Source organism: Penicillium hordei (assembly GCF_028827395.1).
Source record: "Penicillium hordei strain IBT 12815 chromosome Unknown utg000005l_segment0_segment0, whole genome shotgun sequence".
Lineage (NCBI taxonomy): Eukaryota > Fungi > Ascomycota > Eurotiomycetes > Eurotiales > Aspergillaceae > Penicillium > Penicillium hordei.
The window spans coordinates 1,354,862-1,381,366 of record NW_026623146.1 but is presented as its reverse complement, the minus strand read 5'-3'; the positions used below and the strand labels follow the sequence as shown (position 1 = coordinate 1,381,366).

General features: G+C 49.1%; 12 protein-coding genes across 12 annotated transcripts; 6 read left to right on the top strand and 6 right to left on the bottom strand.

Moving 5' to 3' along the window:
- Window positions 1–688: 688 nt before the first annotated feature.
- On the top strand, window positions 689–1,241 carry N7537_009480 (uncharacterized protein; the record flags this gene model as incomplete). The annotated part of the gene is made up of 2 exons (XM_056900534.1): window positions 689–784; window positions 840–1,241. The coding sequence occupies 2 exons, from the start codon at window positions 689–691 to the stop codon at window positions 1,239–1,241; spliced, it is 498 nt and encodes a 165-aa protein (XP_056749202.1).
- A 2,064-nt stretch (window positions 1,242–3,305) lies between these two features.
- N7537_009479 (Fig1 domain-containing protein) lies at window positions 3,306–4,361 on the bottom strand (the record flags this gene model as incomplete). The annotated part of the gene is made up of 4 exons (XM_056900533.1): window positions 4,247–4,361; window positions 4,118–4,186; window positions 3,735–4,062; window positions 3,306–3,684 (listed from the first exon to the last, which is right to left on the bottom strand). The coding sequence occupies exons 1-4, from the start codon at window positions 4,275–4,277 to the stop codon at window positions 3,306–3,308; spliced, it is 807 nt and encodes a 268-aa protein (XP_056749201.1). The 5' UTR covers window positions 4,278–4,361.
- An 884-nt stretch (window positions 4,362–5,245) lies between these two features.
- On the bottom strand, window positions 5,246–7,579 carry N7537_009478 (putative exonuclease; the record flags this gene model as incomplete). The annotated part of the gene is made up of 3 exons (XM_056900532.1): window positions 5,246–7,298; window positions 7,359–7,506; window positions 7,567–7,579. The coding sequence occupies 3 exons, from the start codon at window positions 7,577–7,579 to the stop codon at window positions 5,246–5,248; spliced, it is 2,214 nt and encodes a 737-aa protein (XP_056749200.1).
- Window positions 7,580–7,891: 312 nt separating this feature from the next.
- Window positions 7,892–8,528, top strand: N7537_009477 (translation machinery-associated protein 16; the record flags this gene model as incomplete). The annotated part of the gene is made up of 3 exons (XM_056900531.1): window positions 7,892–8,060; window positions 8,111–8,195; window positions 8,246–8,528. 3 exons carry the CDS (start codon window positions 7,892–7,894, stop codon window positions 8,526–8,528), a joined length of 537 nt encoding a protein of 178 aa, XP_056749199.1.
- A 430-nt stretch (window positions 8,529–8,958) lies between these two features.
- On the top strand, window positions 8,959–10,074 carry N7537_009476 (MAM33 family protein; the record flags this gene model as incomplete). The annotated part of the gene is made up of 4 exons (XM_056900530.1): window positions 8,959–9,139; window positions 9,245–9,425; window positions 9,506–9,987; window positions 10,049–10,074. 4 exons carry the CDS (start codon window positions 8,959–8,961, stop codon window positions 10,072–10,074), a joined length of 870 nt encoding a protein of 289 aa, XP_056749198.1.
- Window positions 10,075–10,553: 479 nt separating this feature from the next.
- On the bottom strand, window positions 10,554–12,190 carry N7537_009475 (DNA primase subunit PRI1; the record flags this gene model as incomplete). Its single annotated transcript, XM_056900529.1, has 3 exons — window positions 10,554–11,688; window positions 11,746–11,943; window positions 12,006–12,190. The coding sequence occupies 3 exons, from the start codon at window positions 12,188–12,190 to the stop codon at window positions 10,554–10,556; spliced, it is 1,518 nt and encodes a 505-aa protein (XP_056749197.1).
- Window positions 12,191–13,703: 1,513 nt separating this feature from the next.
- Window positions 13,704–15,465, top strand: cspA (putative cell surface protein; the record flags this gene model as incomplete). The annotated part of the gene is made up of 2 exons (XM_056900528.1): window positions 13,704–14,523; window positions 14,585–15,465. The coding sequence occupies 2 exons, from the start codon at window positions 13,704–13,706 to the stop codon at window positions 15,463–15,465; spliced, it is 1,701 nt and encodes a 566-aa protein (XP_056749196.1).
- A 564-nt stretch (window positions 15,466–16,029) lies between these two features.
- On the top strand, window positions 16,030–16,572 carry N7537_009473 (profilin; the record flags this gene model as incomplete). The annotated part of the gene is made up of 4 exons (XM_056900527.1): window positions 16,030–16,042; window positions 16,091–16,191; window positions 16,247–16,381; window positions 16,438–16,572. 4 exons carry the CDS (start codon window positions 16,030–16,032, stop codon window positions 16,570–16,572), a joined length of 384 nt encoding a protein of 127 aa, XP_056749195.1.
- A 792-nt stretch (window positions 16,573–17,364) lies between these two features.
- Window positions 17,365–18,414, bottom strand: N7537_009472 (NmrA/HSCARG family protein; the record flags this gene model as incomplete). The annotated part of the gene is made up of 3 exons (XM_056900526.1): window positions 17,365–17,778; window positions 17,826–18,155; window positions 18,202–18,414. 3 exons carry the CDS (start codon window positions 18,412–18,414, stop codon window positions 17,365–17,367), a joined length of 957 nt encoding a protein of 318 aa, XP_056749194.1.
- A 2,340-nt stretch (window positions 18,415–20,754) lies between these two features.
- Window positions 20,755–22,606, top strand: N7537_009471 (uncharacterized protein; the record flags this gene model as incomplete). Its single annotated transcript, XM_056900525.1, has 4 exons — window positions 20,755–21,026; window positions 21,103–21,348; window positions 21,419–21,488; window positions 21,551–22,606. The coding sequence occupies 4 exons, from the start codon at window positions 20,755–20,757 to the stop codon at window positions 22,604–22,606; spliced, it is 1,644 nt and encodes a 547-aa protein (XP_056749193.1).
- Window positions 22,607–22,975: 369 nt separating this feature from the next.
- N7537_009470 (threonine synthase THR4) lies at window positions 22,976–24,649 on the bottom strand (the record flags this gene model as incomplete). The annotated part of the gene is made up of 2 exons (XM_056900524.1): window positions 22,976–24,535; window positions 24,596–24,649. The coding sequence occupies 2 exons, from the start codon at window positions 24,647–24,649 to the stop codon at window positions 22,976–22,978; spliced, it is 1,614 nt and encodes a 537-aa protein (XP_056749192.1).
- Window positions 24,650–24,902: 253 nt separating this feature from the next.
- On the bottom strand, window positions 24,903–26,079 carry N7537_009469 (NAD(P)-dependent alcohol dehydrogenase; the record flags this gene model as incomplete). Its single annotated transcript, XM_056900523.1, has 2 exons — window positions 24,903–25,802; window positions 25,903–26,079. 2 exons carry the CDS (start codon window positions 26,077–26,079, stop codon window positions 24,903–24,905), a joined length of 1,077 nt encoding a protein of 358 aa, XP_056749191.1.
- Between the last annotated feature and the right edge of the window lie 426 nt (window positions 26,080–26,505).

The following is a 26,505-nucleotide window of genomic DNA, read 5'->3' as shown; positions in this document are numbered from 1 at the left end:
ATAATACATGATACCCATTAAATTGATTATTGTAATGCAGTTCCACTCTATTTACGCACAATATTGTACATAAAGTCAATTGAATGTAAGTCTTCCGCTACGAACTAGTACGTTGAACTATTTGAAGGAGAATAGTTTAGTCTTTGGTCCTTAGTAATGACACAAGCATCTCGCCCTATTATCATTTCGATTGGAAAGAAGCTTCTCAGATCTTCTATCGTCGGTCTGGCCATCACGAAAGGTCAAATTCCGGTTCCTATGATTGATAGAGATGCCACCAGGAGGATGAATCAGGTTTTAGGGTACAATTGATGCCGTCAAACCAAAGTACATCCAGTTATTCAAACTTTAATGGTGTCTCGGCGCTCTTCGAATGAAGTAAAGCAGCCTGACATAGGCTGCTTCGAACAAGAATGATGTAACTATGTGGTATATACCACATTATAGCAAATTAGCACAATTGACATAAGAAAGGTTCTAGCCGTGTATTGCTGCAAGTTCTCCAAGGTGGAGAGATGAAGTGCATATGACATCAAATTGTAACACTTGCCTCCGAACGATTATCTGAAAAAAATATATATATTTTCCAAACATTGGGACTTACGTATGTAATCTTGAAGTATATAAAGACGATTATTGTAGTCTGATTCTTTGCTGATTCTCAGCCTACAAAGGAAATATATTCAGCATGAGTCACTCCTCGAAAGCCAATAACGCCGCGAATGCCAAACAGGGTGCTTTTAACCCCACAGCCCCTCGCGGAGAGCCAATGACCACTAAGGGTGTATGTTTTGACTTGCACACTCACGACATCTACTTTGCATTAACCAAGCCTGCAGCATCAACTCGGTCGTAAAATCAATGAAGCTGATTATCACCCCGAATACCATGCGCAGCCATTCCCTTCCGGGGCAGCCCCAGCAAGCAACTCATATACCCCCAACCCCATTTCCTCAATTCCCGGCCAAGCCAACAATCCCAATGTGAGTGAGGGAGAAGAAGATGAGGTCGCCACCTACACATCGGCGGCGGATACATTACTAGGAGCCACCTCGGGTGATGTGAACCGCGGCCTAGGGACACCGATGCAGGGTCAGACCAACACCGAGATCAGGCATAACGGCGCGCATGGCCGCAAGAAGCAAACTTACGGACTGGAAGGCATTGGCTCCTCTATGCAAGAACATGGTAGTGGAGGTGGGGGCCAGTTTGCGGACCAGCGTAGCCTCGAGAGAGAATAGGTCAATGTGAGTGGCACACATGGCGACAAAGTTGATAGTCCCAATGATAAAGAGCTGCAGTCTGGGTGACGTTGAAAGCCTTGGTCAGGAATGGAAATACTAGTTAGGCATTCAGTGTAACAGGAGGCAACAGAGCAGGCACTAAGATAGCTTATTCATCATGCGAAAACTGCTCTTTCCTCTGATGTTCCAACGGAAGACGCGAAGTTATCAGATGATTGCTCTCGCAATAACTAGTAGCTCAATTGAACTGTTTTTTTCGCGTGGTGTCCGTCTCCTCTCTAGCCAACTGGTGATACCATTCGTTGCCTGTATATCTAGTCTTACTACATCTTCCAATTTCCTCGACCTTGCCTTTAAGTACGGCCTGGCCATATTCATGACACGACATGGAGGCGCAGCGCAACACCTGGCGGGCAGCGATGTGATTGAGATAACAAGATAACAGGAGACGGTGGAGTTGTTAGGGAAGTCATTGGTTCGAAAGAGTCCTTCTTACAACCACGAGATCGTGACGAATCTTCTCACGGAGCTGGAATATCTCCCGTTAGCTGTTACCCAGGCGGCAGCATATATCACCGTAAACAAAAGCTCTATCTCTGACTATTTGCGGCTATTGAAAAACAAGGAAAAAGATGCAGTTGCTATCATAAGCACGGATCCTAGCGACAAGACACGATACCAGAACTCGACAAATACAGACAAGGATAATAACCTTCAATAAGATTCTCGAACAGGATGCACTAGCGACAGATCTCCCCGCATGTATGTCTTGCATTGAATGGAGGGCGATCCCGTATTCCATTTTTCCACCAGCTGACCCTGAAGCACGTTTGACAGGGGCCATCGGTACACACTGCTCCTACTCATTCCTGAAGAGAAGAGATGACGGCACTAAGCTCAAAAATTCAGAGGCTAGTCCACTTGGCAACCATGATGTGGGTTAGAAGACTGTGAAGCAGAGACGAGAATGGCCGCATTGAAACGCCTTTGGAAATACCTTCTATCCAACTATTATACTAATCACCTTCTTACACAGCATCTCGGGTCTCCCGCGCATCCAACGTTCTGCTGGTTGTTGATAGTAACCCCTATAGTGATCCAAGAATTAACTGAGAAACGTTAACGTGAAAACGGGTTCTAGCTGCTGTAAAGGGGAGCCACTTTAGACGCAGGTTCGGCCGTGAGTGGAAATGAGGAGAACAGGTTGTTGAGGTCCAGGGCCAACATCCATGGATGGATGAGCCCAGGGTGATGGGGCGGTCGAACAGCTTGCCACAGGAAATTACAGCTGTTTCTGGCGCCAGAAGCTGTCATTTTCGCCCTGATTTTCACAGGTCCCTATATTCTAGGTGTAAACATAAAATATCGTGAAAGAACTTCCTAATATTTGCAAAGTGACCACTTACAGGGATTGAGTTATGAAGTCTTGACTTTGGTATCATTTTTGACATTGTATCATAAGGACTAACTAGCATTTGCAGTTCTGCGTGAGAAGCAAAAGGCGAACACAGCGTGGGAATAAACAAGAGGCTGTGGTATACATGACCGGATCAAACAAACGCCGTGTGCTGAACATAAAACAAAAGTCCACTCAAAAAAAAAAGGAAGAAAGAAAGAAAGAAAAAACACCAGCAAAAGAAATCTGTACAAAATGTGACTCGATGGCATTGCATTCATTCTATCCTGGCAGATTGGCAGAGTTGCCAATATGATTCTCGAGGAGATGAAGCGACAAAGATGACTCGTATCAAATCGCGAGAAAACCATGCGAGGTCCATATCCTCAAATATGTTCGTAAAAATCAATTGTCCAAATCCCAAATTCCCCGTGGGGAGATCAAAATGTCCCCCGTGTCGTGTGTTCCGTTCCCGTCCATTCCGTGAATTGAGCCAGTGTCGTGTGCTCGTAGGTATTATTCATTTCCCATTTGTGTCGTCCCGTTATAAGGGTAAGGTATGTCGTAGGCGAAGAAGAGGTAGGTGTAAGCAAGTCGCGAGAAGAAAAACAAAAGCGAAGAGAGCAAGTATTCCTTGCTTCGGCGTTGAGGAACAATCAATTTGATTATTCCTCGTCGGTCAATTTGCGGATCAGACTAATACTCAAGATCATGACCAGCAAGCCCACAGTTACTATGACTAGCAGGACAAAGCCAAACCAGCCAAGTACCATTGCAGATGAGCCGACGCCGCTCTTCACACTTCCATTCCCCATGTCTTGGGCTATCGTACTGGCAGCGACAGACGCTGTGTGCTGCCATAGTACGGACACCAGAACAAACACCGAGGAGACAAAAATCAGGGCAAGCGCAGCCTGGGAGACAGGCCGCGAGGGGAAAGGCTTAACTTCACGCTCAGATCCAGAGTCATCGACCTCCTCGTGCCAGCCAGGGAATGTCGCCAGAAGGATGAAGCAGAAGAATGCGAGAATGACAGCAACAATTCTGTACAACAATTAGTATTATCCAGCAATAAGAAAGCTCAGGTTACTCACAGGAGATAGGGGAACACAACAGCATCTTTGAACGTCGATGCAACCCAGATCAGGTTCAGTGGATCTTGATCCACAGTAACAATTTCAGCCAGCGCCGTCGCGTTGGCATTGCAAATGAAGGAACCTTTATCGGGCTGGACACAGATACCAAAGTATCCCACTCGGACTTCCAACTCTGCGCCCCCGACGATATTGGAAAGGGCGGTCACAACACCTGGGTCAACTTGCGCGAGATCCCTAATGGGGTTATACTTTTCATAGTATAAGGAGATAAGGAAGATATTAGGGATCTGTGGGGACGATGAAGAGCAGCCGGCCAACAGAAGTGCTGCAATTAGTTAGCTACATTCCGGCAGAGGGCATTAACCAAGATAGGCACTCACATAACAAGATAATAGCAACTGCAATGATGATCATCAACACATGGTGGTACCCGATCATTGGAATGAACCCTGCATCAAGAATTAATGACAATCCCATTGTATGCTCACTCTCTATATGTGATCACTTACGGGCCCATTTTTGAGCAAAGGGAGCAGCCATTGTGTTCAACTAGGACCACCTCGAGGTCGGACTCCTTCACTTTTTTTTTCGACTCGCTTCTCGGGTCTCCGAGAAGGAGTTGCCACAATCGACTGCGATCACAGAACTCAATTGTACACCCCGTGGCGCACTTTTGTTGGCTCGTCTGATGGTGATAACAAAGTGAATCGAGATCGCGATCGTTGGAATTGGAATGTAGATGAAGAATGTGGAGAGTTGGATAGAGATCGGATCGTTCAAGACGTATTCAGCGCTGAGAAGACTTTGAAAATAATCCAAAATATTTGGTAATAGTGTGGAATCCCGATCGCACCTAAAGTGGATTATCCAGATTGGTCAGAGATGTGATATGACTTGACGCCTGTGTGTAGTACAGGTGGGAAGTATATGAAAGAGAGGGAATGTGTAGAAAGAATGGAAGGGAGGGAAGGAAGGGATCGTAGCAAGCACAAAACTCAACGTCAGACTAATTGACAGATTCTCTGAATCTCTCTGGAGGCTGGGGATGAGGCAAGAGTATAGGAAATCTAGGAGGCTGGGCCAACCGCTCTTGTTTACTCTCCCGCTTCCCCGGTAACCAGATCAGACCGCCTTCCATGTGGGTCATTCTGCCCGCTCACACGGGAAAGTCTGGGCGGTGTTAGTCCCAATCTGTGCTAGTGCAGATCCCGATAACCTTCGCCCCACTTCCGCAAGCCACGCGATTCACCCAGCCTCTTAGATATTGGGCCGTCTACGCTAACTTGGATGTACAATTTACGGATTGGGCACGTTTTAATGTTTCAAGATGCTATGATTTTCAAACCTAACCAACGCTATGTTAAACAATAACCCCAATTAAAAAAAAATATCAACACCACAGGTTACGCGCCAAAGTGGAACCCACCAAACCGGTGGTCCAATGCTACCCCGGATACCAAGACCTGATGTTCATATCCTAATGCTCCGTAATCAAATAGAGATGCAGCCTAATGTGCGGCGAAAGAAAAGCGTTTGAGATCAAGAGTAGTCGAGTGCCCTGTGCTGGGTTCGTCCTCGTCCTCTTCATCCTCACTGTCTGGGACAATGAGATCTTCGCTGCCCTGGGTTCCCGTAAAAGAGGACCCCTTGCGTATGACAGGAGAAGAAGCTTCGGTTCGAGGCTGAGCAGTTTCCGCATCCCGGAGTTTAGTGGGAATGTTGATGCTGTTAGATCGACTGAGAGCGGATTGTCCCATCCGCTGGAGCGGTGTCAGTCGTCGTTGAAAAACGTTGCTCCGTGAAATGGCAGCTGGGCTTCTGGGGGTCGAGGGCGTTGAAGGTCTATGAGATATCGGAATCGCAGGAACCTTAGTCATGATAGGACTATTTGCGGTTGTTTCAGGCTTGGGTCCCGCTTGAAAAGTAAACTTGGAAAGTACACTCGAGTTTTGTCGGTCAACGTGATAGTCAAGAGCCTGACTGAAATCTGGAGAGTTCGGTGTGGTATCCCTGGGGCTCTTATGAGATATTTTGAGCTGCTCTGAGATCAAGGTTTTGTTTGGAGTGGGATTAGAAGCTGTTTCAACTTCACTGAGCTTGCCAGATATCTCAGGGTTGCTATCGGGACTAGCCCCGGCAGGCCCAGGAGTAGTACTGGGATCGGGAATGCTGGACATTATGTCTTCCGCCATTTCATCAGAGAAGACACCTATCACCGATTTTCGTGACCGTTTTGACCGGGAGAGTTTTTGGCCGCTAGGGCTAGTTTGTTCAGAAGTAGGAGCAAAGAAGCGACTACGAGCAGGGGAGCAAGCAGGTAGAGAATCCCCTTCAACCTCAGAGCAGAGTCTCTGTCTCTTTGTGGACTGCAAGGCCGAAGATCTTGCACTTTGAGCCAGAAAAGAGGAGCGCTCCACACTCCGCACCATAGGGCTGAGGCCTTGGTCAGAAACGGCTCTGAGAGGCGTAGATCTGACCGAGTTGGAGCGGAAGGGCGCTGCATTGGCCTGCCAGCTGTTGTTTGAATTATGCTCCAAGAGTCGTTGCTGGCTCGGAGACGGAGTTAGGCTGTTAGGGTCCAGCTCAGCCAGCGGCGTCCTCTTCGGGGTGAAGAACGAGTTGATGGACTTTCTGGGCTTCAACTCGGATGAACTACCCAGTGTCTGACGGCGATTTATGCCAAGAGTCCATCTATTTGCGTATAGGGGCTTCAGCATAATTGGTTCCTTGGTGGTTGGATCTAGATCCCCGCGAGAAACTCCGACGGCAATTTCCGGCTCCATATCGGCGCCGATAAATGGCAGCGTAGCCAAATTCACATCCTTGTCAGGTGGTGTCAAAGTCACTAACTTTCCAGCTTTGCGACAGAAGACCCGTTGGTAAAGGAAGGTCAACTCGGCCTGTTTGAAGTTGGCAAGGTAGTCCACCGGGACTCGGAAATTGCCCTCAAACTGGAGCATACGCAGGGCTTTTTCAACACTTCGATGCTTGCGAATAATCCTGTAGGCAGTCTTCAGCCCCAGCTTAGGAATGTTTGCCAAGTAATCACAACCGCTCAAAATGCACATGTTTCTGAAGTCTGGATCACTGAAGCCAACCAAGCTGACCTCACGGCAAGCAGTAAAATCGGCGCGATTTATCTCAATACATTCCCCGTGTTGGTCCAATTTGGAAATTAACCGCTTTGCTCCAAAGACAAGCAAATCCGAGTCCTCAGATATGATTCCATCAATGTCGCCCTGTTGTTCGAGATACACCAACTGGGCATCTGCCTCGTACGGGGCCACCACATACTGCACATTCATTTGTTTCAGTTCCTCGATTAACTGCCGGGCCATGTATGGTGTCACATCGACGGCCTTTTGGAACTCCTGGTAAGCTTCTGGCGTTCTTCCCTTCCGTTGTAACTCCAGTCCAAGGGCCTTGCTTTCCTGACGCCGCCTGTGGCGATCCTGTTCGGTGCCTGCCTTGCTGGGCAGATTATCGCCATCGAAGATGAGGAAGGGTTTCACTCCAAAGAAGAGAAGCATGCGGACTCGGTTGAGGACGAAATCAATGTGTCTACCATAAGATAGCACTGTTAGTCAACAGTACATGGGAGAAGATATCAAACAGACATACTTGCTAGTAGGATTGTCCAGGACCAGATCCACGGAACAAGCAACAGTTCCACGGTGCAGCCACCCATATGCATCGACTCCAAGTGTTTGTCCACTGAAATTCTTAATGTGACATGGTTTCTGAATGGACTTGAGAAGCCCGTGCAGTCCTGTTTGTTTCCGTTAAAATCACCTTTCATCTTCCCCTAGACAGCCACAAAGCAACATACCTTTAATGCCCATGGTGGACACCGTTCGAGGGACAGGCGGGTCCTCGTATTCAAGCAATGAATGATAACATAAGTTGAGATTTCCAAAAGTGGGAGACTAATGAATATGGAATACAATGCGAGGTCCAAATCAAATCTCAGTTAAAGAATTGAGGGAGTAATAACTCCTGGAATGTCCCTATCTCGACGCGCAGACGCGCTTTCCTCGAGTGGGGAAGGCGGTGATTTCGTAGTCACCGCCTAATTATGCCGGTGCATCCACGAAAATTATCAGCGAAATCTACGGCGGAGTGTTTAGAGTAATTCTTGTCATCAGCCCGCAACCATGCCTGTTACCTTAGAAAAGGTGCACAAGCAGATTTCCAAGAAGCGCAGCTCCACTAATGCGCTTCATGAGAACAGTCGCGATGCCCACCGACTCCGCAAAGCTGGTGCTCGCGACGATCGATTGTCCCGCCATAACGCCACTGTGAATCGTACAAGACAGCCATACTGTGAGACAGGCGCCTATTGGAATTGAAGGCCACCCAACTAACCCAAACAGTGGACCGAATTGATTACATCTATGAGGCTATCCAAGAGCTTACCGAGGCTCTCTCGACCGAACAAATTTCCGAGTTCGTCGCCAAGTATGTAACACCAACGATCCACCACCAAACTCAATACTAACCCAAGCCAGGTACATTGACCGTGATACCGAGGAGATTAAAAAGCTTGAGTCAGAACGCCGGAAAGGACGTCCTCCTAGCAAGCGCGAAGAAGCCTTGAAACAACGGGTGCAAACCGAGGATCGGGAATTCTCGACCGGACTGTGGATGCCCGATCTAGGCGATCAATATGCGATGACCGCAATGAAGAACTGGAATGGACACTGGTCAGGTCTCAGTGCCATCAAGTTCATGCGGTTCACCAAAGCTGGAGAGAAACTCACTTCTACTTTCCCACCGAAGAGCATGTCATGATCACGATTGCTTTTTTTTCTATATTTTTTTGTCTGGTGTCCAAAAAGACTGGGTTGGCGCATTATGGGTACATCGATTCTTTCTCTAGATTCTGTACAGCCGAGTATTCTCGAACATACCATTTCAATTCAATGCGGTTGTATTGTCCATCTACATAGTTTCTCGTGCCAGGCCTTTCATCCAGCCGTTTGAGCACGCAAAGTAGAGCGAATCATGATATGAATTCCAATTAGCCCAAATCACCCATTGTCATCTTCAATGTAAGTCCATTAGAGTTACATATGCCTTTTGTTCAATATTGAATCGCATTGCGTGGTCGCGCAAAGTCGGCCACAACAGAACCGCCGGTCTTGGCACTCGTAATTACTTAGCTCATTTACTTTTTCCCCAAGCTCTCATCTTCATCAACTTTAGACCATCCACATTCACAATGCTTTCTCTTCGCACCATCACCCGCTCTATCCCGCGCACTTTCTCGCGCTCCATTGCTACTTCGGCTATGCGCCCAGCATTCCCCAAGCTCGCTCTGCAGCAATCCTGGAAGCCGGCCACTAAGCCCGCCTACGCTGCCTTCTCAACCTCTAGCATGTTCAAGGCTCCTTCATCCGAAGGTAAGATACATTAAATTATATTTAGAAGTGTCCGCCGAAATCCGATGCTGTCTGGTGGCGGACTCTGTATGTGGCCTGGCGTTAATTTTGGATTTTCTTTTACAGTCGACATCGAGCTTCTCGCCAAGCTCGAGGATGAGCTCAAGCACGAGAAGTCTTCCGAAATCCCCGAATTTGAGGAGCAACTCGAAGCCATCGAGGAGACTATTAAGCACGGCGAGTGGCAGGTGAAGGATGTTGCGGGTGACCAGGAGGTTATCCTCACCAAGAAGTTTGGCACCGAGAAGTACGATTCATATAACCCCATTCCAGCTTTTCTTTTTGTTCCAATGTCGATGATGAATGCTAACATATGTGATTGTTTAGCATCCGTGTCAGCTTTACCGTCGCCGATATCCAGAACATCAGCGAACAGGAGGACTTTGACGACGCCTCCCTGACCGACGAGATGGACTTCCAGAACCAGTCCCGCAGTCAGGATGCCGAGGCCTCCGCTGAGGAGGATATCGAGCAGCCGGAGCCCAGCTTCCCTGCCCGTGTTACCATCACCGTTGAGAAGCCCAACAACGGTGCCCTTCTGATCCAGACCGTTGTCCAGGACGGTGTGTTCCAGATCGAGGAGGTCTCCCACTTCGCCAAGGCTGAGCTCGCTCAGTCCCTGACTGCTGAGAAGGACTGGGCTCGCCAGAGCCTCTATGCCGGTCCTCCCTTCGAGAACCTCGATGAGGACCTTCAGGGTCTCTGGGACCGCTACCTCGAGGACCGCGGCCTTAACGCCGAGTTCGCTAATATGGTTCCTGACTACATCTCCGTCAAGGAGCAGAAGGAGTACTTGCGCTGGTTGGAGAGTATGTTTCCCTGCCTATAAATGCTTCTGTGACTCGTGCTAACAATGCCTTTCTCCTTTAGCTGTCAAGAACTTCATTGGTGCTTAAATTAACAACCCCATTTAATCTCCGGCTCATTTCCTCTTAATTCTGTCGAAGGTGCCATTTGATAATAAGAAGTCTGCCTGATATGGAGATACCACCCTCGTGCCTCCATATCATGGTTAGCTTTAATGCAACTACTTGTGCGACTCTATTTGTACCAATATTTCCAATATACAATCACTTCACTTAGTTACTACGTGACTATACTCTTACCTCCAGCTTAATTTGTACGTCTCGCAGGTTGATAAGTTCCACAGCAGAGTGATTATCGTTATTCAACGTATAGATTTGAATGAGAACAAGATATGTGGTAAATGTAGAATCAAGTAACTCGGTTCCATGCACAATAAACCCAAACTCCTCGAAAGGGGAATCCCTTGATATAAGTCCAAAATGAAATCGGTGGAACTGATTAACAAAGCATAAAGTCATAATCCTATGAGGGAAGCTAGGCAAAGGGAACAAACATGAACATGGCGGGGCTAAAATTCCATAGGATCAGCCTTGACAGCAGGGCCACTGTCATCGCGTTCACGCTTGCCAGCACGCTCTTCCTTGATGAGGCCTGCGATGAAGGAACGGAAGAAATCGATATAAGGTTTCAGGCTAGTCTTTTCATAGTCCTGCACCTTACGGCCACCCTTCATGTCGGAGCCATTCATTGCATTACCTTCAACATCAGGGATATCTGCCTCCGCTGTGGCGGCAGGGTGTTTCGCGTCATATTCATCAATCTCGGCCAGGAGGCTCATTACCGTCGGGACGGTGAGAGGATCGAAGGTTTCGGCATTGCGAGGATCGATGGGAACACAAATACGACCAGTGCCGGGGTGAATAACAAAGGGACTCTTGAGCAAGTGAATCATCTTCTTGCTGACCTCAGCATCTAGGCGTGGGTAGGTATATTCCAGGACAATATCTTGCTTGGCATCTCGGAGCGTCGCCGGGTTTAGCGTACTGCTCTTACCAGACTTTGCAAGTGAATCGATATCAGCCCATTTGCTGGTGCTGGCACGGTCTGGAGAGGACTCCCATTTCTTCCGTAGGGATTCGTTCAATGTCTTGTCGGGTAACAAGGATAGAAGGCGTTCTGCCTGCTCGGCGGATTCAAATGTGTCTTGGTCAATGAGTGTGGTCCGAGCAAAGTCGTGCTTTAGCAATTCAAGACTGCGTACAATATGAGGGTGTAGTGGTCGTTTGATGTTGACTTTCTTCCCGCTTTGTGACCCTCCCCGAATCATCTCAAGATAGCCAGCTATGGCTCGGCGTCGATCATCCGGTAGATTCCGTGCTCGGGGATCACACACCCAGGCGTGGGCACCACGACGACCCGAGTAAACCCAAAGGATGTGTTCAAACCCGAAGTCCTCCCGTAGGGTAGTGTCAATAACCTTGATTGACATTGTCACAAATGACCAGCACTTCGCGCAAATATTCGCTTTGACACAGCATGTACGGATGTCATCATAATCAGTCAAATCAATATCGAAAACCAATTCCTTAGAGACTGGCTTCATTTGGCCGCCTCGCAGCGTTTTGCGATCGCGCGGGTTGGTGCTGTAGACAGGTCCGATTTCGAAACGAGAAGGGTTCATCTTAAGTATGTCTTTCCGGAACCTGGGCATGTGTTAGCTTAAAAGGGATTTGATAATAAAAGGTTGAAACAAGTCTTACAGGTCAGCAGTTGGATATGATTGGTATCGGAGATAGGCGTCATTTTGCAGTGTCAGTGCAAATTCTCGGTTGCCGAAGTCTTTCGTCGGTATAATTCCATGATTCAACCATTGGAAAAGGTATCGAAAGGGGAAAAGTCGTTGATAGAAGGCGAGCATGATATCCGAGTCCACGCCCGAGGGTGTCGGTGCTGGGGGCCTATTGCGAGCCTTCAGTCAGCCGTCAAGTAGAAGGTCACTGTAGGCGATTTGAGTACCCACTCTTCCTTTGCAGCTGGAGATTCCATCTTCACATCTCCAGAAGCCGGAAACTCCTCGTCATCGTCATCATCGCCATTGAACATATCCTCGAGTCTGACATTAGTTTCAGTCGAGGTCTCGACCGGGGGGGCATCCGGCATTTCATCATCATTCTGCGCAGAACCAGATGGCACAGAGTGAGGCATTGTGGGCGAGTCTGGTGATGAGCAAAGCAAATGCTCTTCTCGAGGTTCTCCGGGCTTAATTGAACCTAAACAGGAAGGCGCGACGCGCGACGCGCGATGCCCCGTGCACGCGTCTGCCCTAAGCCCTATATCACGTGCTGTCCAAATCTGGAATCCTATCTATGACCGAAAACAGATGGGTTGCTTCGACACTATTCCTCACTTTTACTAGGGAGAGTCAGTTACAGACCCAACCGCAAGATGTTGAGGGGCTAAGTTTGTCCCCTTGCCGCTTGCGGCCAAAATCTCTGCTGTACCCCACTTCTGTACCTCTCGTGCACCAGGATCCCTGGATGACACTTCTAGACTTCCCTCCAGGGGTGCTGTTCCAAGAAATTACGAGCGTGCAGGCTGCTGATATCACCTTCTGGGATTGGTTCAGGCCTTCTCCAATATCAAATTCTGACGGGAACCCCATTGTTACCTTCCGGCAAAAGCTCCATCGTCGCGTAGTGGGAACTTGGGCTAGTCCAATGCTAGATTGAGATGTCCCCGTCATTGATTACAGTGGTCCATGCCACGATGGGTCACATCCGGATAAATCCCTCAAGAAGGATACTTTGTGAGCCTGCTGGGATCGTCTTGCTCCGGGAATACTTCGGGTTCACGCGTACATTCTTTCAAAGGACACCTACCAATGGAACGCCCCTGCACTCAGTCGGATCCCATTCCCACATTCCAGAGAGCCAAGGAAACAGCCCTATTCGTGCTTGAGGATTTTTGGCTGCTTCTGATCGGCTTGTTTAGTGTTTTCGCTGCAAGCCCATGCGTCTCCATGGATTTTCCACCCCCAATCAGAGGAGCCTTGTCATATCAATTGTGGTCCCGTTCAAATATGATCGCCCATCCATCCCACTGTTGACTACCTCCGGGACCAGAGGTATTATGGCTACTGCGCTGTTAATACCGGGCATGCAGAATCGCCCTTATTCTTGCCATATAATCCAACATACGCATTCTCTTCAAACAATAATTACGCAATCTTTTCCATCGAAATGAAGCAATTTGCAGTTACGCCAGTAATTCACTCTATTTTTGCAAATTGTGAGAGACTCCGGCAATTGCCAAGCTCTTCATATATTTCCGCAATAGGTTACTCTAGTGGATGAAGTTGGAGACCTCCTCCACTACTCACCCCAATGATACTACAGTCTGTCACGTTTGCATCTGGGTTCGCCATATGAATGTATCATTGCACAAATTTTTATCCAATGGCCTTACATCTGTACCTTTGCCATCTGTGGTTGAGCTATCCTAGTACCTGCATCCGGCCTCGTATGGTGACATTGCGAATCAGGTCTATCTTTCTGTCCTAGACACGACCGTGGCACCCATATCCGTCATGACTTGGAACCAGTCATCTCAAACAGGCCATATAAGATCGTTCATCTCTGTCCATTATTCAGACTTTCTATCATCATCTCTTCATTCGTTATCTTTCCAAGTTTGTTTGTTAAGACTTTGATTTCTTGAAATGGTCAACTCTGTTGCTCTTCTGGCTCTTGCCAGCCCGGCCTTTGCCGGTCTTATGCAGGCTCGTAGCGGGGAATTCATCCGTCCTTCCGCTCAGTCCTCTGCTGCTGTTGCTGCCCCTGCTAAGGCTGAGGGTTGGGGTGAGAGCTGGTCCAAGCCAGCCGAGCACGTCTCAACTCACGACTCCTGGAGCAAGACCACTGAGTCGTGGACCACCCCGTGCACCACCTCGACCACCACCACCCCGGTGCATGAGCACACCACCACCCCGGTGCACAGCCATACCACCACCCCGGTGCACAGCCATATCACCACCACCCCGGTGCACAGCCATATCACCACCACCCCAGTGCACAGCCATAGCACCACCAGTTCGGTGCCGGAATTCAGCTCCACTGTGGTGAACGGAACCACCATTCCTTGCACCACCCCGGTGCACCCTACCACCAGTTCGGTGCCCCAGTACAGCTCCACTGTGGTGAACGGAACCACCATCCCCTGCACCACCCCGGTGCACCCTACTACTACCCTGGTGCACCCTACCACCACCCCGGTGCCGGACCATAGCTCCACTGTGGTGAACGGGACCACCATCCCCTGCACCACCCCGGTGCACCCTACCACCACCTCGGTGCCAGTGTACAGCTCTACTGTGGTGAACGGAACCACCATCCCCTGCACCACCCCGGTGCCGGAGCACACCTCCACTGTGGTGAACGGAACCACCATCCCTGTGCACCCTGCCACCACCACCAAGCCCCACGTCCCCGTGAAGCCTGGCACCACCAAGACCCTCACTTACGTGACCACCACCTACCCTGGTAAGCGCTATAATTTCACCAAATAATACAACTTGAAACACATTCTTAACAATACTTCTAGTCACCTCGTCTACCGTCACCTCTGGCTCTAAGACTTGGACCGTCCCCGTCACCGGAACAAGCACCATCACCATCTCCAAGACTACTGTCCGCACCGAGGAGAAGCCTTTGACCTTCCACAACGCCACTCAGCCCGCCACCGGAGGCCCTACCGCCCCCGTTGTGAAGCCCACTGGACCTGTTGTGATCCCCTCCAAGTCTGTTGAGACCAAGCCCGTTGAGACCAAGCCCGTTGAGACCAAGCCCGTTGAGACCAAGCCCGTCGAGACCAAGCCCGTCGAGACCAAGCCCGTTGAGACCAAGCCCGTTGAGACCAAGCCCGTTGAGACCAAGCCCGTCGAGACCAAGCCCGTTGAGACCAAGCCCGTCGAGACCAAGCCCGCTGTCTCCCACCCCGTTGTCCCTGCTCAATCCCAGCCCGGTGTCCCTGCCCAATCCCAGCCCGGTGTCCCCGCTCAGTCCCACCCCGCTGTCCCTGCTCAGTCCCAGCCTGGTGTCCCCGCTCAGTCTCACCCCGGTGTCCCTGCTCAATCCCAGCCCGCTGTCCCCGCTAAGTCCCAGCCCGGTGTCCCTGCTCAGTCTCAGCCTGGTGTCCCTGCTCAGTCTCACCCCGGTGTCCCTGCTCAGTCCCAGCCTGCTGCTTCCAAGCCTGCTGCTTCCAAGCCTGCCGAGAGCAAGCCCTCCAGCCCCAAGGAGACCAAACCCGCTGGTCACCCCTCCGGCACCTCTACCCCCTCCACCCCGGAGACCCCTGAGAAGCCCTCTACCCCTAAGCAGCACGGCTCCACTCCCACCTCCAATGACTTCACCGGTGCCGCCTCCACCGTCCAGCCCGTTGCTGGTCTCCTTGCCGGTGTTGTTGGTCTCATGGCTCTCCTGTAAATCAGTTGAGTAGCCTTGACGCCCGACCCATCTCTTGATTGAGATCCGGATCCCTCTCGGTTCCTGACCTCTCTGGTCCTCGTGGTGGGGATCAGAGAGACCTCATGGTATATTGGGTATTTTTGTGAATGCCTGGCCTATACCCCGCTTGGAATTTCTTCTTTTGCTTTTATTAACACGGCCTAAGGATTAAAGACGAACGGTTGGTTGGTCATTTCGAGATTTTTGTCTACTTTATCAAATCTGCTTTTTAAATATACTAATAGTAATATACAGTTTCTATTGCTTGGATTCTTTTGTATGTTTTAAGATTTATCTTAGAAAAGTATTTACATTGAACGAAAAGTCAATCTATCTTGTTTTAGAAGAAATTCCTCAGGAAATCACATTAGCCCTAAGTCTAGGGATCAAATGTAAGATACAGTGGAGATCAAACCTGACCTTTACAGTTTGCCATTGGCTCAAAATCTTTCGATTAAAGGATTACCCCTCAAGCCACTAAAACCCACCTTTTGCTGTTTTCCCCGACCTAGATTCCCAAGTCTATTTATACTTATTTTCAAGATGAGCTGGCAAGGTATGCATATTGGCACAAATAAACACACCAAAACTAATCTTACGGTAGGCTGGGTTGATCAAACCCTGGTGGGATCTAAAAAAATCGACAAAGCCGCTATATTCTCAGCAGCAGGCGATGCTCTACTTGCAACAACTACAGGATTCAATGTAAGTTTTTCGACTCTAACCGGTTTGAAGTTGCCGCTAAAACTTGTTCCAATAGGTTCAACTAGGAGAGGTTCAGTATATGTTGAGAGGCTTCGAGGATTCAATCCCTCTATACTCTGGCGGGCTCTATGTCGCAGGGGAAAAGCTTATGGTTACCAAAGCAGATGAGCAAAGCATATATGCCGAGAAGGTAAGACATTTCAATTGCCACAATAGCTAATGGCCTGCTAATTGTCAAAATATTAGGGCGAAGAGGGTGTTTGTGTGGTGAAATCATCGCAATCAATAGTTATCGCACATTATCCCGAGACAGTGCAACCGAGAGAGGCTGCAAGCATTGTTGGACAGCTGGCAAATTATTTAATTAGCATAGGATATTAGCTCCTAAGAAATGAAATGATCTAGCGTGATTGTGAGGATCTTTGCTTACAAGAATGTTCTAGCCATAGATCAGGTAGCCTCCATATCGGCTATTTTAGCGATTGTAACTTTCATTCAACTTGATTATCTATTTATTCTATTTCTGATAATAATTTCACACCCGAAATGAGCTGGCAAGGTACTGACTTGCTACTTCAACTTATGTCGACATATGAGTTAATTTTATGACTACAGGCTACGTCGATCAAACTCTGATAGGGTCTGAAAAAAATCGACACAGCTGCAGTATACAGTACAACGGGAGGTCCTGCTTAGGCAGCTAGTACAGGATTTAACACAAGATTTGCCGAATATGCCATCGTAAGACTATGGTTTACTAGTATGATTAAGTATAGATCGAGCACAATCAAGTCCAAGCTCTTGTTACGGCCTATATCGACCCACGTTCCCTGTCGGAGGGATTCTACGTAGGAGAACACAAATATTTAGCTATAAACACAGATGATCGGAGCATGTATAGAGAGTGTAAGTTCTAGCTACCATGCGTTTGTTTTATCTCGCAATAACAAACTTGTTATAGGGCAAGCAAGGTGTGATCATTGCAAAGACGAACGAGGCAATGGTGACTGCACAGTATCCCGAAACTGTCCAACCCGAAGAAGCTACCAATGTTACTGAGTCACGGGTAGACTTGATTAGTGCTGGAATATTAGATCCAACTTTTCAGAAAGCCTTCTGTTTGAAATCCGTAGGAGAAATGAATGTCTTAACTCTATGGGAAAAATACAAAATTCAAGACCACTCAAGAGCACTGAAAATCTCCTTCATCCCAATCAAACCGGAAATATTCAAATCTTCCTTTGTTAGAACGGGCTCATCGGCGGTCCAGCTCTTTTCCCGAGCTGTCTCCCAGAATTGCAACATCAGGCCAATCTCTCGTCCCCACTTGGGCCATAGATTATCATAGTGATCAAGTGGAACTTGGATATAGTCAGCAGGCTTTCCTGAAATCTGGGACCACAGATTGATAATTTCGCGGGTCGTTTTGGTCTCAGATTGCGCTAGGACAATTCTGCCAATTGTGAGTTGGGGTTGGCTGAAGATGGCGAGTGCATAGATTCCAGTGTTGACTTTGGGATCTCCCACTGTTGTGATAGGCGTGTCGTCTGAGACCGGGAAAAGTTGGACATATTTTCCGCATGTTTTCTGCATAGATCAGTAAGTAACTCCTATGTTGAGGGTTGAAAACCTACGAGAAGATTTGGGACAATCATAGGCAGAACGATGTTTGTCCCGTAGTATCCGACCCAAAGGAAGGTAGTCTTGCTGAGTAGTTCTTTGTCTTGTCTGATAAATTCATCGACCTTGAGTTTTCCTTCAAAGTGAGGTATAGAATGTTTGCCGCCCGAGATCTTCACATGGTCGGGAATAGTACTCCATACAAAGTGCTTCAGAGAGGGAGTCTGGGAAGCTGCCTTAGCAAGGTTTATGCCTTGCCTAGCTTCAATCTCAATCAGTTCTTGGACGCTCTGGGTCATGAACCCAGCCCAGTAATCGGTAACGGCATAAATGGCATACGAGCCCTTTTTCCGGGTTAGCTAAAAATTCTTATGGTATCAAGAATCTTACCTCGAATGCCTTCACTAAAGCGCTCTCATCGTTCCAATCTGCAGTCACCATCTCGACTCCTTTTGAAGCCAATGCCTTGGATGCGTCGCTGTTGACATTGCGAGTAACTCCGCGGATCTTCCAGTCACCAGACTTCAGGGCAGCTGCAATGACTGACCCTCCCTGGATACCCGTCGCTCCAATGACAGTAATAAGCTTAGATTCTCTTGTCATGGTCAAATGCGATGATTATTGAGGTAAAGAAAAACTAATTTGTGGGGCGGTTATAGATTTATAAGTCACAGAACACAGTATTCGTGTTCATAATGAGATTCATCAATCGTCCCACATAATGAGCTATAATATGGAAAGGATCCCGGTTCCATATTTTCATTGGTCTTTTAATTGTTGATCGAGATCCAGATCTATCTCATTGTGATATGATGCCGATTCTTTGTTTTGATTCGACGGGGGCTTTGCGCTATTGGACACTATATGCCTTAGCGCGAGCATGTTTAGCCGATCAGTCCGAAGCTCTCCAGGCCAGGTATATGTAAAAGCCAGAGATCAGTTAAGAGGAGGGTGGAATACAGAAATAGCTACATATACATAGTGAGAAAAGTCACTTTTATATTGTAAAGGACCTATAGATTTCCTTTCCGGGTTAGTTTTGTCCTGAGTTTGCCATAACCCGTCACATCTTCCTCTCGTCCGGTGGGCATCACCCTCGGGTCCACGCCCCTGCAACTTTGCCCAATCGGACAACCCGTTTGGCCCACCCCGTACTCTTTCAGTCACAAGCTGCGGCTGAGTCCTTGTCGCTTCTATCTCAACTTTGAACTCTTGGGGTCTGGATCATATGGCCTGACTACGCAAGTGGCGTCTTGGATATATATTATTTCAGTCTTTTCCTAAAATGCATGTTCTCGAGCAAATGCGGTATATTTATCCTTTCAAAGAATGCTCACTCCTTTTATATAGTACACTTGTTCCACAAAAGGCTGGATTGTTTTACCGGACCGGTTTTCCTGGATAGCTTTCCTTGCCTCGTACCTTATAATAACACATACATGAATGACACTTCAGTTGGGCCCCTTTCGGGTTTAGCGCTGTCTCTGCTTGGAACACCTAGCAAGATGCGGGGAAACCTGTGGGGGAAACCGGAGTTGGAAATATCAAAGCCAATCTGGGGGCCAGTATCTCTCTCTCCTTTCTCGGGACCGAGTCGCCTAGCGGTGATATACCAAGACAAGCCAAGGCCCAAGAAACAGCGCCAAGAGAGCTTGGATCCCGAGTCCACACACTTACCTTGTTTTTCATTTGACGGCATCGCCGGTGCTTTTGCGGTCTTGGTCAACAGGACACGATCCCATACCACACAGCGGCACACATTTCCCAAAATTGATTTGAAATGAGACCTGCGGCCTTCCAAAGTTATTGAAATGCCGCTTACAGCTCAACATTTTTCTGTGCAGCGTCTTCATCAGATGTCGACTTTCCACACAATGTACTCCAAGTGCCAAGGGCTGTCGGTCTCTCCGCGGTGGTAGAACTTTATAGGTTTCGGAAACCACCCGAAGGGCGGGGAAAGAGGAAATTTCCACAATTAAGGTACGGGGCATATACCCATGTAAGGTATGGCCTGCAGGGATACTATTGTGGTCCCTGGGTGGAAACTGGAGAGCGCCATTGATGTGACATGGGGAAGCCATTGATTGGCCCGACCAATACTACTCGTGCTTAGCGTGTGTTTGATACATTGCCGATCACCCAAACTCGCTAGGGCTATCCCTCCCTCGTGGCTCTGGTGATGGTGATGATGCCGCGGAGAAGACCTGTGAGGACCATGCCAAGCAGTTCGGGATCCTTCGTGTCTTAGTGAGGCATATATCTGCAATTTCCGGCGTCATCGTCTATTAACCATTCAAGCATGACTCGCATGACTCGCAGGACTCTAAAATTATTCGATCCGTTTGGCGGCATTGCTTCATTGTTGGGATCGGACGAAGCCGCAAGACCATCATCCATATGGCTCTTGCATGGTATATCACTGAGAAATAAGATGCACACTTCGCCGTCACTATATTTATCGGCTCTATGGTGTGCTAATATGGATCGGTGATTTACGCAGGGGGGTGGTGTCAAAAGAAGGTTCATCTCACAGTCCCACTTGTGGAAAGCTCATAGAGCTAAAAGGCTCAGTCCTCGCCCGTGTATCGGGGAATTTAGGAACAACGTGGATTGGTTAAATGTTCAAGTCCAAGACTCGGCGCAAGCAAGCCTTGGGTCACCGTATAAGCTCCCATGGCGCAAGATTGGAATTTAAGAGAGCGTCCATGCCCCTTCGTACAACCTTTCCCCCCATCGAATGCAGCCTCCTCCTCACAACCTTCTCTCTTCTGCGACTGCCAACCTCTCGAAGACCTCTGCTAAACCTATTGTCTTCATCTGAGATTTGTTCTCTCGAGGCGCTGCTACATCGTCTCTTATACAGATCAATGACCTCGATCCACGCTTGATCTGTATATTCATTCTCCACAACCCATCTAGAAGGAATAAAGAACATCATCCATCATGGCGGGTGGTGCTGCTATCAATATCTTCAAGTTCAACACAGGCAGTTTGCCCAAGGAGACACTCAATGCAAAGCTATGGTTCGCCGTCTTTGCATTTGGTCTCATGGGTGCCGCCCGTGGTGTCGACGAGGGTCTCATCACGGGTGTCTTCAACTCTCACGCTTTCAAGGCATCTGTTGGCATTGACGACCTCGAAAAGGATGAGCTCGCCAGTATAAAGGGCACCATTTCCTCCATGGTTCAGCTCGGCAGTGTTGCCGGTGCTCTGTTGTAAGTCTTGCTATTGAAACGCATCATCCTCGTCTTTATGCCCCGACAGCCTTTGCTAATCATGGTTGAATAACAGTGCTTTCATTGTTTGTGATCGTATCGGCCGTGTCTGGGCTACTCGCCAACTCTGCTGTCTCTGGATTCTCGGTATCGCCATCTTTATTGGAAACAATGGCAACATGGGTGCCGTCTATGCTGGTCGCTTTGTTGCTGGTCTTGGTATTGGACAGACTTGTGTCGTCGGCCCCATATACCTCTCTGAAATCTCCCCGGCTCCCATCCGTGGTCTCTGTACTTGTATGTTTACTGGTGCTGTGTATCTGTGAGTTCATACTCTTTCTCCTCTTCTTCTTCCACATTGCCTCGCTTTCTGGTGCTAATACTCAGTCCAGTGGTATCATGATTGCCTATTTTGCCAATTGGGGTACTCAGATTCACATGGCAGATACCTTCAACCGTTGGGTAAGTTCTGCTGCCACTATAAACGTTGTCGTACTGATTTAGCTAACACGTCTTCCCTGCAGGCTGTCCCCACTTCACTCCATTTAATGTTCGCCGGTATCATCCTGATCCTCACCTTCTTCCAGCTTGAATCCCCCCGTTTCTACATCAAGCAGGGCAAACGCGAGAAAGCCCTCGAGGTCCTCTGCAAGCTCCGCGGCTTACCCGCCGACCACCCATACGTTCTAAACGAGATCACCGAAATGGACGTTGCCTTCCAGGAGGAGATGGAAGCCACGCTCGGAATGGGCTGGAAGGGCCTGTTCAAGGAGATCCTCGGCATCAAACGCAACGCATACCGTCTATTCCTCACCAACCTCGCTCAGAACATGGCCTGCTGGTCCGGCGGCTCTGCGATTACCGTGTACGCACCAGATTTGTTCACCCTCGTCGGCATCACCGGCCAAGAGCAGTCCCTGTTCTCGACCGTCGTCTTCGGCGTCGTCAAATTCGTCGCCGCCATCATCTGCGCTCTCTTCCTAGTCGATATGGCCGGTCGTAAGCGTTCTCTCATTATCGGAATTGTCCTTCAAACCATTGCCATGTTCTACATTGCTATCTTCCTGAATCTCGTCCCCATCGCCGAAAACCCAGAATTCGTCCCCACTAAGACGCAGAACCGTGCATCGACCGCCGCTATTGCCTTCATCTACATCTCCGGTGTCGGCTGGGCATTGGGTTGGAACAGTGGTCAGTATCTGCTTTCGTCGGAGCTGTTCCCTCTTCGTATTCGTGGTATCTGCTCGTCTATCACAATGGCTATGCACTTTATCTGCCAGTACGCCGTCAACCGTGCCCTGCCTGAGATGCTGCTCGAGCATGGAGGTCTCGGCCCTCATGGAACCTTTTACTTCTTTGGTATTATTTCCGTTCTTGGTGGGTTCTGGGTTTGGCTCTTTGTGCCCGAGGCTGCTGGTCGTAGTCTCGAGACTATTGATAAGATGTTCGACCTTCCTTGGTACAGGATTGGTCTGTACGGAAGGAAGTTTGCTGAGGAGTATGACCGTGAACAGGAGCAGATTTACCGTGATGAGAAGAGGGATGGGGCAATTGTTGTCTCCCACAATGAGCATGCGTAGTCTTTCTTGGTTGACAGTAATGGTGTGCCCCTTGGGGGAACATGTCTATCACATACTAGATCCGAAAACTATCTCAGACCTCTTGAAGACAACCCCAGCATGAAGTAGTGGGAATATTCCATATAAACGGTGGAGAATTTTGACATATACATGTTGGCACGAATGCTGCAGCGGAGACGGATATACATGTAAAGAAATTGGTTCTGACTTCAGATCCTGGTGCAATAAACAAAACAGACATACGTTTAGATAGAAAGAAAACAGTGCTCAAAATGTCTATACTTTCTCAAATGCTCCACCTTCCCCGTTGAATTTCACCAGCTTAGCGTATTCCATAACGCATTTTGTTACTCTCGTCAGGTCCCAGATCTAGCGCAAACCCTGCAACTCCTGCTCGAGCTCCGCCTTGACAATCTCCTTAACACCCTGCCATCCAGCACTCTCACCGACGGGGGTAGCCCGACTTTCACGCTGCTCAAGGCCAACGAACTCCTGGGGCAGGATCTCGGGGAAGTCGTAACCATCCTCAGCACGCAGAGCAAGATCGACAGCGCTGGCAAACTTAGCCGGATGGGCAGTGGACAGCGAGATATGGGTATCCTCGGGGTTACGCGCCAAAGAGCGGCGGGTGGCAGCAACACCAACAGCAGTGTGAGGGTCAAGGATGTAACCACCGGTCTTGGAGCTCTTGGCAGAGCCGGGACCAAGACCCTTAGGGAAGGATGTCTTGTAGATATCACGGATCATATCGATAGTCTCCTCGTTGCTAACGCGCTCACTCTCAAAATCGACCTTGGCGGCCTCGAGGACGGCGGCGGGGACTTGGAAGCCGCCGTTAGTCTTGAGCTCGTTGAGCCACCCGCTAACGTTCTCGCAGGCGTGCTTGCGACGCTCGGCTTCGGTGCCGTTGGCGGTTTTGTAGGAGAGGAACCAGAGGAGACGCTCGAAGTTGCTGCTGACGAGGATGTCCATGGCTGGGCTGTGGGTTTCCTTCACGCCGTGGTCGGTGGGGGCGTCGAGGGCCTTCTTTGTGTAGTGGCCGCCGCTGCGGAAGAAGCGGTCGAGGATGTCGTTTGCGTTGGTGGCAATCACAAGTTTCTCGATGGGGAGACCCATCTGCTTGCCGAACCAACCGGCGAGGATATCGCCGAAGTTGCCGGACGGGACGACCACGCGCAACTTGGAATCCTTGGTGTACGAGGGGGACTTGATGAGGGAGAAGTAGGAGTAGAAGTAGTAGGTGATCTGGGCCAAGATTCTGGCCATATTAATGCTGTTGACCGCAGCGATGTTGTGGGTGGAGTTAAGGTCCTTATCGGCGAAGAGCGCTTTGACGATATCCTGGCAGTGGTCGAACGAGCCGGCCACGGTGAGGTTGTGAACATTCGGGTCCAAGATAGTTGTCATTTGCTTTTCTTGGATGGGCGAGACGCGGCCTCCATCAGGGAAGAGGATGAATACCGAGACGTCCTTCTTCCCGCGAAGTCCGTAGATAGCAGCGGAACCAGTATCACCGCTAGTAGCACCAACAACGGTGAGGTGGTGGCGGTCCTTGCCAGTCTTTCCAGCATTCTTGCGGACAAGGAAGTACTCGAACAGGTTTCCGAGGAAGCTGAGCGCAACATCCTTGAACGCAAAGGTCGGGCCGTGGAATAGCTCCAGCAGGTAGAGGTTCTTTTCGAGGAGGACTGAAGGAGTGCGCTCGGGGTGGCGGAAAGTCGAGTAGGACTTATAGATAATGTTCTTAAGATCTTCGCGAGGAATCTCGTCAGTAGAGATATAGAGCGACATGATTTCGAGCGCCAAATCCTCGAAGCTCAGATCGCGCCATTCGGTCTCCCACGATTTAGGGAGGGTAGGCATCTCCTCTGGGATGAAGAGACCTCCGTCCGAGGCCAGGCCTTGAAGAACAACATCTTCAAAGGTTCTCTAAAGAAACAGATAAGTAACATGTTTGCGATGAAATTTGGAAATATTTTTCCGACTCACCCCGTACTCAGCACCGCGAGTACTTAGGTATTGTTGTGAGAGTGTAGGCGACATAGTGAGAAGGTCAATTGACTCGACAGAATTCCTTGAAGCCGAAGTAGCGAAGAAGAGGCGGAATGATTCATCCCACCGCGGGGGGAAATCTGAATATCCCAAAATGGACTAGCGCCTCCGTTAACGGCCTTCACGTGCGTGATTTGATTGGCTCTCATTTAGATACTAGAATTCGAATCCTTGTTATCTTTTTAGACCTCATTCATGGGCACATCTCTATATTGCAATCATCTTCTAGTCTATTTACAGGCATTTACTCGTTAACCAGCACGTATCTGTAGCGCGCCTTTCCATCTTCCATATCCACAATCGCCTTATTCGCATCCTTCATCGGGATCTCCTCCACCCACGGGCGGATTCCCTTTTCAGCAACAAGCTGGAACATCTCCCGGATCTCGCTAGGGCTACCAACGAGGGAGCTTTGCAGCTTCAGCTGACGCATCAAGCTTCGAACAGGAGCAAACAGTCCACCATCCTCGGGAAGACCGACCTGTACAAAAGACCCACCAGTCTTCAGCAGACCCAGGTAATCGTTAAAGGGCATCTTAGTAGACGAGACAGTCGAGACAATCAAATCCAAAGACCGGGCATTAACAGTAGCCCAGTCCGGTTCATCATCAGTCGCAACATAAAGATCCGCCCCCATCTTCAGCGAATCCTCCTTCTTTCCCAACTTCCGCGAGATGGCAACAACCTTATCAGCCCCCATAGCCTTAGCAAACAACAAGCCAAAGTGACCGAGTCCACCGACACCAATAATTCCCACGCGCTTGCCAGGACCACAGTTATTGTGCTTAAGTGGGCTGAAGAGGGTAGCACCGCCACACAGCATGGGCGCGGCATCAGCAGACGAGATAGCGTCGGGGATCTTGATAGCAAAGTGGCCGGGCACACGGTGGTACCGCGCATACCCGCCGTATGACTTACTACCGTCGTAGTGGATGCTGTTGTACGTGCCGACTACCTTCTTGCTGCAGTAGTTCTCCTGGCCTGAGGCGCACTCCTCGCAATCGCCTTGGCGGCCAAGACAGGACTCGCTCTGGGCGCCGACTCCGACACGGTCCCCGAGCTGGATGTCGGAGACCTTGCTACCCACGCGCACGGCTGTGCCGACAATCTCGTGGCCTACGCAGCAGGGATAGGCGGTGGGTCTCTGTGGCGAATGTTAGTTTTTCTTTTCCACACGAATGCGAATGTGTTAAACAACGAGTTTCCCCATGAGATCTCGCTGATACGGAAAACATAAAACATACCCAGCCGCTCCGGAGAGTGTGCAAATCAGAACCACAGATACCGCAGTGAGAGACTTTGATATCAACATCGGTCTCCTCCCACTCTTTCGGCTGGAATTCTTGCCAGACCATCTTGCCCTCGGCGGCACTAGGGTCGAGACCCATCCAGCCTTCGAATTTGTAGTCTGATTGCGCCATTTTGTGAATTAAGGGAAACGTTCACTGACACTTCTTTCCTGGGGGTCTGCCCCGTTTATATCCGAATCTTGCAAGCGGCACAGATCCCGAGTCCCACTCGGTTTTTCACACACTGGAAACTTCCGTTTGATGAATAATCGGTAACCAGCGTTTTCGATGTTTCCGTCGAGATTTGGACTTGGGGAGCGCCTATAGAATGGGTGGTGTTTATCTATGTTATAGTTGGAGAAGGTTATTCCGGGACATTGGGTTGATAACTTAGCATCCACCTACATCTACATGTACGTAGATACATACTAAACCTACAATATAGAAAAGTTCTACACGGATGTCCCTCTGTGGTAGTATTGAATTCAATGATATACGAATCACATTAGAGATATTCCTCATTTTAAGGGGGGGTTTTTTTTTTCTTTTTTTTTTTTT